The 9,252-nt window shown below is 38.7% G+C and overlaps 1 protein-coding gene across 1 annotated transcript in view; it reads left to right on the forward strand.

The window, feature by feature from the left end:
• The window catches only part of LOC106541155 (inactive phospholipase C-like protein 2), a 54,235-nt gene extending 45,696 nt beyond the window's left edge, over positions 1-8,539 (forward strand). Inside the window, exons 5-6 of the mRNA XM_014056511.2 lie at positions 1,558-1,667; positions 6,942-8,539. Coding sequence (XP_013911986.2) covers positions 1,558-1,667; positions 6,942-7,127 — 296 coding nt within the window. The 3' untranslated portion in view covers positions 7,128-8,539. The remainder of the gene's footprint in view (positions 1-1,557; positions 1,668-6,941) is intronic.
• The last annotated feature ends 713 nt before the right edge of the window (positions 8,540-9,252 follow it).

Below are 9,252 nucleotides of genomic sequence, written 5' to 3' on the forward strand. Positions count from 1 at the left end.
TTATAAGTGACGAGAAGCTAAGCAAAATTGGATCTGAGCAAAAGAGCGTGAAAGCATTAGATATCAATGCATGATTCATTCCTCTCCCCTTGGTACCCCAGTCCATAGTCCAATCGTATATCACCCCAGCTGTCAGGTGGGAGACATCTTCAAAAATCATATCAGGTTGGAATGCCGGACAGTTGGCCTTGGCGGGAAACTCCCCTCCTTCCACATGCGCAAACGAATGGTGAGAACAACTCCCAAATAACAGTCCTCCTGTACAGATTATTTCCCCCACCCAATTACCATGCCCTCCCTCCCCGTTTCAATGGCAGCATCAAGCAAGCAGCAAAACAGAGGCTGACAGCTGCTTTATAATCAGTATGTTGAACTGAATTGAATCTGGGTATCTATTTTTTAAACTTTTCTCCTTTGTGTACTTTGAGTATACTTTTTAAAGCAATGTTATTATGTATTATGTGCATTATTTTTTTCTATGTGAATTTTTTGTTGATGGCATAAATGTCTACAGTTAGCTCCAAAACTATGAAAATGTGGGAAAATGCACCATGGCACGGCAACACAAGTTCTATTTCTGTTGCACTTGTTTTGCAGCATTGCGCACAAGTGTATAAGCCATGGAGTTTGTGTTGTAAGGTCATACTGCATATTTCATCACTGCCCCCTTCCTGGTAGTTTGAGAATAGAGGTAGCAATAATAACATCCTGAAGAAAGACTATCTCTCTGATTGCTAAAAGTCAGCATCAACTTGATGGCAAATGATATTAAGGAAGTATTTCTACCTTAAAGATGGAACCTATGATGTTTTATAGATAGTCCTTATTTAATAGCCATAGATGGAACTGGCAACACAGTCATTGAGCATAGTAGTTGTTAAATGAAACCTCTAGTGTACATATGATTTTACTCCAACTTTGTTTTGAATAACCAGCTCAAATTTCCTTAATCAATTTGTATGTAGGGGACAGAGCAGGCCAAATAAAGAAAAACAATCAGTAAAATTTAAATGAGTGGAAGAGTATCCATAATGCTTAATGAAAAGACACATTTCACTTTATAGTATAGTATAGACTCACTGGAGAAGAGCCTAATGCGGGGAAAGATTGAGGGCAAAAGAAGAATGGGACAGAGAATGAGGTGGCTGGATGGAGTCACCGAAGCAGTAGGCATGAGCTTAAATGGACTCCAGAGGATGGTAGAGGACAGGAAGGCCTGGAGGAACATTGTCTATGGGATCGCAATGGGTCGGACATGACTTTGCAACTAACCACAAAGTACAGTGTAATATAGTATTCCATTTACATTGGTCAAAAAGCATGATTTTTTTAAAAAAATACTACAAAATAATAATACAGAGCCTATATAGGCCTATAGCAAGGTGAGAATACATAGCTGGGCAATGTTGACTTTTATTCTGCTGTTAGCATTCTTGGAACAAGAAAATTTCAAACTTAAACCAGGAATGTGTCATACGATTAGGAGATGGTCGCAGCCTCTGACACTGTCTGCTTTGTCTCTCCTTCATCCCTTGTGCTGCTCTTGTATTTCTCCAGGGGTGGGCTTTCATAAAGAATTGCACCGTTTGGAGGCAAAGGAAGGTCTGAAAGGACGGAAATTACAAAAAGCTCTGGAAAGTTTTGCCTGGAACATCACCGTTCTCAAGGTAATGTGAAGTTGTAGCCCTTTGTAATTCCACCATTGAGACTTCAGTCATGAGAAATAAAGCAGAGGAACAAACATTTCCAGGACTGCACAAAATATCTGAAGTGAAGTACACTCCACAGAATGTTGGCAAAATAGGAAACATGCCTAACTAAAAAGAAGCGGTACATAATCCACTGGGGTAAAATAAATTGGGTGACTTAAATATAACAGGGATGTATATTATAACGGGGATGTTGAATATGGTGTCTTTTGCAAACCATCCCCATTCTGGCCATAATATTTTGCAAAATTGCGTGGAATTTTGCCATTCATGAGAAGTCTCCACAGTTCATTATGTGCCTCACAGCTGTTAGAAGAGCAATGGAACTTTTATGAATCAATGACAACATGGTAAATGGTTTTGTGTACTAATTATGGGCATGGATCTGCACTGCTCTCCAGGTAGATGAAGCATTGGACTGGGATGACATAGCTCTGGGAGCCTTTTTCAGCTATGTCTAGAAATCATATATCCATAAGAGTACTCTGTTAATTCTTGGCATGATTAGCAAGCTGCATAACTGGCATGCTTTCCAGAACATGCCTACCAAAATCTAGAAAAGATTTAAGAACACATTCCTAGATGTTCCTCCCAAATCTTGCTCAGGATATCCCTCCTATCTGTAATCTGCAGGAAAACATTGGGTAAGGTCATTCTATAGCAAAGGGTGTAAATACAGTTTTGCATCTCTTTCCCAGGCTAAACAAATGATGCTATTCTTACCCAGTGCCTAGAGCAGGGGTCTCCAAACGTGGCCACTTTAAGCCTGGTGGACTTCAACTCCCAGAATTCCACAGCCAACAAAGCTGGCCTAGAGTGTTTGAGGTTCTGAATTGGGAAGACTCGGGTAGGACTCAAGATGAAGAGTCTCTGAGTTTTGGGATCGTCTGAATATGGAGAGCTGCTCATTCTAACTCTTGGGCACTCCCTTGGGTAGAGGTAGCACTCCCTTGGATAGAGTTGGTGCACAATCTGGGCGTTCTCCTGGACTCACAGCTCCCGCTTAAGAAGCAGAACGGCAGTTTTAGCTTTGGAGTTATTTTGTACAAATTCATCTTGTGTGCCAGTTGCACCCATTCCCAAACTGGAAAACTCTGTACATGGTCACCCATGCCTTAATCCCTTTCCATTTACACTATTGCAACCTGCTGCAATAGGAGGCTGCTCTTGAATGTCATCCGGAAACTTTTATTGATCCAGAAGCATTGATTGTTACCCACCTAAGATTGCTTATGTATTGTAATATGATCATCCATATATATTTTTAAAAAAATAAATAGTAATAAATAATGAGTTTAAATAATAAGAGTGGTGACACAAGAAGAGGCAACTGCATTGTTAACTATAGATGTAGCATGGACTTGATTAAAAAGAAAGGCAAACTGACAGGAAAATTCTTCTCACCTAGGGAGAAGTTGTTTTTTGATAGTGGTAGTGAGATTCATAGGATTAGGAGGGGTTTTTTTTCTAGACTTATACAAGCCTGGAAAAGACTAATCCTCCTTTGTCATGCCTTGATTTTAATTGGGCCTCCTGTGGTTGTCCTTTAGAAAAATAACAACAAACATTTTAAATGCATTCAAATATTGCAATCTCTCTCCTGCAAGCTGCTTTTCCTAGAATCAAAAGTTGGCACATACTGCCATCTTATGGTCACTGGATATTTATGTACTCATTTGAGGAAGAAAACTAGAATACAATGGAACAGAACAGAATAGAGCTGGAAGGGACCTGGGAGGTCTTCTAGTCCAGCCCCATGCTCAAGCAGAAGAAACTATACCATTTCAGATAAGTAACTGTCTAGTGTCTCATTAAAAACCTTTAGTGATGGACCACCCACAATTTTTGAAGGCAAATTGTTCCCCTGGTTAATTGTCCTCACTGTTGTACAATTTCTCCTTAATTTCAGGTTGCTTTTCTCTTTGATTAGTTTCCAACCATTGTTTCTTCTTGCCTTCTGGTACTTTGGAAAATAATTTGACCTCCTCTTCTTTGTGGGAGTCCCTCAAATACTGGAATACTGTTATGTCACCCCTAATTTTTCTTTTCTTTAGACTAGCCAAACCCAGATCCTGCAGCCGTTCATGTGTTTTAATCTCCAGGCCTTTGATCATCTTAGTTGCTCTTCCTGAAGTTTTTCCACAGTCTCAACATCTTTTTTATACTATGGTGACCAAAATTGGTTGCAGTATTCCAGGTGTGGTCTTATTAGGGTTTTATAAAGTGATACTAATACTTCACATGATCTTTATTTTATGCCTCTGTTTATACAACCCAAGATTTTATTAGCTGTTTTGGCGGCGGCTGCACACTGCTGGCTCATATTCAAGTGATCATCCACTAGGACTCCAAGGTCCCTCTCAGAGTTACTGTTTTTGAGCCAGGTCTCACCTAATCTGTACTTATACCTTTGATTTTTCCTGCCTAAATGTAGAACTTTGCTTTTCTCCACATTAAAATTCATTTCGTTTGGTTCTTTTTGGATCCTGGGCTTGTCTTCTGGGCTGTTCCTGCCAGTTTAATGCCATCTGTAAATTTGATGAGTTCTCCTTCTATTTCCTCATTTAAGTCATTTATGAAGATATTGAAGAGTACTGGCCTAAGATGGAGCCTTGTGGTACCCCACTGCTTGCTTCTCTCCATGTGGATGCAGTACCAATAAGGACTACTCATTGAGTACTGTTTTTGATCTGTGGGTCACATTTTTAATGTAAGAAGTAGATGTTTAAAATATGATTCCCACTGGAATCTTTTATTTTCTTCCCCAACAATCAGATTAAAATTGCCTTTTAAACTCAAAGTGAGGAGACAGTGTATGTTTCTTTAGAAGTGTATGAAGAGAATCTAAACCAAATGTCAAGCATTATAGTAGTAGGGAGTTTTTCCTTTTTTGTATAGAATTACTATTCCATGCAATTCCAACCAATGTAAAAGGTTTGTCATCATTATATGTTTTGATTATTTTTTCATTTTAATTTTCAAAAACCAAGTAGCAAATCTTTAATGTCATTTTAATAAATCTTTAATTTATGTTTGGCAATACTTAATTGTTGTTGCCAGCTTTTTTTTTTTCATTTCTAGTGCTATCTAAAATATGGGCCAAGATTTAAAGTAATAAAGATAATTCTGTTTTAACTGTATTTATGCTAAAAGTGGATGTAACACACTAATTAAATAAAAAATGGATAGTTTGGAATAATTTTGTAGTGCTAACTGAATAACATGCACTATCAAAATAGGACAAAATTCACCTATGGCAAATGTTCAAGTTTGAGTCAAAAAGGAAGGAACAAATCAACATTGAGATAAATCAATAGTTTTCTTCAACAGGCATTGTACTCCTCACATTTTTTATTATTGTACTGCATGGAATTCTCTATCAGAGAGAGGGTTATTGATTGGGTTTTTTCTTTTTGCATTTTCTAACAGCATTCACTACACATAATTGAGATTTTTATTTCAGTGTAAAGATATTGTATTGAAAGCAGGTGAGAAACAGACTTGCTGTACTGAATCTAAGTCTACCACTTTATCTTCAGGGCTGAAGGTTGAAAAACATGTTCAACCGTTTTTAGAAATATAATATATATGTTGCCTAGAATCATTTTCATGATGGAGATAGCAACAAATATTACTTAAAAGATAAATAAGTTATTATGATTGAGAAGGGCATACATGGGATATGGACAGATGGTGGTGAAAGTGATTAATATATTGCAATTAAAAGTTTTCCCTTTATATACAGTATGTATAGGCAATAATGCAATGGATCTTGTGTCATGATTTCATAAGACATGTTTAATTATTTCGGTGTCAATTTTCATAGCCTTGAATACTTCTGTTTGTCAGTATTTTTGATGCCCCTTACATAATATTTGTCCCCAATGCACATAACAGGTTTGCAATTTAAATTCTATCCAGGTTGTTAAATATGCAAGTCTGAAGTTAAATTTTAAAAGTACATTTGTAGGTTAATTCTTTTAAGCACTTCTATTAAGCAAATCATTTACAGCAGGTAACAGAGGCAAAGTGAAAAGCTAAAGCAGTATTTAACTTGCTGATAAGTCTGTATGTCTGTAATGAAATGCAAGCTTTAAACTTGAAATGCTAATACAGATAATCTTTTGTCTATCTTATACACAGAAGAACATTCTTCATATGGCCTGAAGTATTCTCTTTATTATAAATGCACACATACCTGAGAATTACCCCTTGCAGTACTTCCTCTTTCTTCTTTGACAAAGTATACAAATGTTGTCCACTATGTGCATATTTATTTATTCATTTATTTAGCAATAGCAAATGCACTTTAACATATGCCGCTTCATAGTGCTTTTACAGTCCTCTCTAAGTGGTTTACAAAGTCAGCATATTGCCCCCAACAATCTGAGTCCTTATTTTATCCACCTCAGAAGGATGGAAGGCTGAATCAACCTTGAGACGGTGAGATTTGAACTGCCAAACTTTACCTAGCAGTCAGCTGAAGTAATACTGCAGTCTAACCACTGTGCCACCTCGACTCTATTTAATTTATATTCTACTCAAAGCAATGAACATATTTAATTCTCCAAATTTCCCCTCAACAACAACCCTATAAGGCAGTGGTGGGTTCCGGATCCTGTTCCAACTGGTATGGTTGAAACGGGCCTGGTGGTGTCACATGGACGCGTGTACCACGCGCATGCATCTTAGCGCCTCTGTGACACTCCAGCTGCTCAGTGGAGCATGACTCAGGCGCTGTACGTGCCGTGCTCATGCGCAGAAGCGCAGAAGATTGAAAAAACTGGTAAGGAGCTCAGGCGGGTGGGTGGGCCCTCTGGAGCACCGTACTGGAATGGTATACGATGAACTGGGCAGGCTCCGGTACACCCGTACCAGGGCATACCGCCTGCAACCCACCACTGCTATGAAGTGAGTTGGGTTAAGAGAGAATGACTGGTCCAAGGTTCACCCCGTTGGTTTTTATGCCTAAAGCGGGACTAGAAGTCAATGATTTGAACCTGGGGAGCACTTGCATTGAGCAAAATTATATATGAGCAATGTTCCATTCCCTACCATAAGTATTTCTCATTCATTTCCTGCTGCTGCTGTTCTTGATGATGTCTCAAGTTACCAGACTAAAAATGTAATTAAAAATACAGTGCTCTGGATTTTTTAACTTCACATTTTCTTTCCTAATCGTTCTAACCATTGTTATTTTCTCATACCTTTCTCCCTCACTCCCCTCCTTAGGGCCAAGCTGATTTGCTCAAGCACTCCAAGGCTGAGGCTCTAGATACACTATGGCAAATCCACAATGCAGCCCAGTCGTGTGGCATTGGACGGAATGGAGCTGCCTCTCCTGACCTCTTCCGCAACCGAGCTGCTCTTGACCCCATCCCAGAAGCTGAAGGAGCCTGCGAGCCAGGATCTTCCTGACTGGAAAGGGCTAAGACTTTGGGAACCTGTGGGATTTGTGGACACAGATTGCCATGTATAGACAATGTGGCAGGTGCTTACATGGAGTAAGAGTTTTCTTTAACCCTGGGAAGGCAAATGAGAAAATGTCAATCAATTTGCAAGCATTTGTGTCTAGAACAACAAGTAGGGCTCCCTTATTGCAAGATTTAAAAAACACCCCAAAAAGAAAAAAATTAGGTGACAGAAAATATGGTTTTTACCTGGGAAATAGCATATGTGAAAGCTAGAGATTTTTGACTTATTTTTTGACACACTGAAATTAACAGAAACCTCTGTGTGATTTCAACAGAGTTTCAGGAGCCAACAGCTAACAAAAAAATATCTCCCAATGACGTGGGACAGCAGCAAGTAGGCCTGATGCAGATCCTTTGAAGAAAGTTTTGGGTGTAAGGAGCTGGCATGTTCTGGAGTTGCTTGCTTGAGTCTCCTAGCAAGGATAGTGATAGACTCTGATGGTACTGGCCAGGCGGAGTTCCTGTCTAATATTGTTCAAGGATCCTTGGTTGAAGATCTATTGAAAACATGAGCCTTACTGGTTATGAGTTCTTGCAAATCCTCTAATGAATGAGAGAGAGAAAGGGCTTCTATTTGGATCTTCTTGAGATGGCAATAATAACAATTTATCTTTCTGGTCCACTCCAACCTCCCTGAAGTGTTATTTGTAGTTTTCCTCAAAACAGTTTAGCAGCTGAAATAGGAGTGGTTCCAATGTCCAATGATGTTGGGCTACATCTCCCACAATCCATGAACACTGGTTAGGGTGGCTGAGGATAATGGAAATGCAGTCTAACAACATCACAGAGAGGCGAGAGAGAAAGCCACTGGTCTTCCTTGCTTTCGTTTTGTTTTGTTTCCCTCCTGCAGGGCTGAAATGAAGGGTGTGGGGTGAATGGTGGTGGAGAATTCTTAAGGTTTTCTGATTTGAATTCGGTTGTTATCCTAATGGGAAGTTTAGGGTTGCCATTTTCATTTCCCCACCAAAAAATCAAGGGGAAAAAAGGAGGGAAACTGAGGTAGTCAGACTGGGAAAATGAAACCAGTTAATCTTGCAAAGATTTATGTTGATCATAAATCAGTATGAAGATAAAATCCAAATGATAAACACCAAACCACTGTTTCTTCAATTGTATTCTCATTGCAGTCACACCATTTTCTGTAGAAAATTCAATTAAAAGAAGCTAATGCTTAACGTTTATTTTGAGAAATGATACACAACTCTTTTAATTTGAATATTTTTCAAGGTTTTTCAAGATTTGGAAATTGTAGAGATGAAAATTGCCTTTGTGAAAAGCAGGATTTTGGTTGTGTATCTTGGTCTCTACTTTACATTTTTCTTTGGGGCTTGGAAGGAGGAGTTAAAGTTGCATTACTTTTTCTTTTTTTTTGCCCACCGTAGAAGATTTGTTCTGGAATTAATGGGTTGGATTTTGTTGACAATAAACCCTGAGCTTCTCTTTTGGCTGTTCTGTTCCTTGTATTAATGGGTCATCCTTGATGTTAGAACCCTACACTAACATAACAGAATCAAAAGTAGTTTATTAATAATAGCCACTGCGTGGCTCCTTAGACAAGGAATTATAAACATGGTACTTCTGTGTTAAACATTCAGGTATATTGGTTAAGCACCTGTACAGAGCCCATATTGGAACATTCTAAAACAGAACACTTAGGGGATAACCATATGGAGAGATAACATCAAAGAGTATCAAAGAGATACTACAACAGCATTAATTAGCTGTGATACTACAACAGCATTAATTAGCTGTGATACTACAACAGCATTAATTAGCTTGCCAGAAGAGCAAGAACCAGAACTTTGTATCTCCCTCAACACCTGAAACAGAAGTAAAGAAGAATAGTTAAAGTTTAAAGAACAGTTGCTGGAACTGGGTATGTCTAGTTTAATGAAAAGAACGACTAGGGGAGACATGATAGCAGTGTTCCAATATCTCAGGGTCTGCCACAAAAAAGAAGGAGTCAAACTATTCTCCAAAGCACCTGAGGGTAAAACAAAAAGCAATGGGTGGAAACTAATCAAGGAGAGAAACAACTTGGAACTAAGGAGAAATTTCCTGACAGTTCG

Source organism: Thamnophis sirtalis, unplaced genomic scaffold (assembly GCF_051295495.1).
Source record: "Thamnophis sirtalis isolate CommonGarterSnake01/CBP01778 unplaced genomic scaffold, rThaSir2_p1.2 scaffold_4, whole genome shotgun sequence".
In the NCBI taxonomy this organism is placed as follows: domain Eukaryota; kingdom Metazoa; phylum Chordata; class Lepidosauria; order Squamata; family Natricidae; genus Thamnophis; species Thamnophis sirtalis.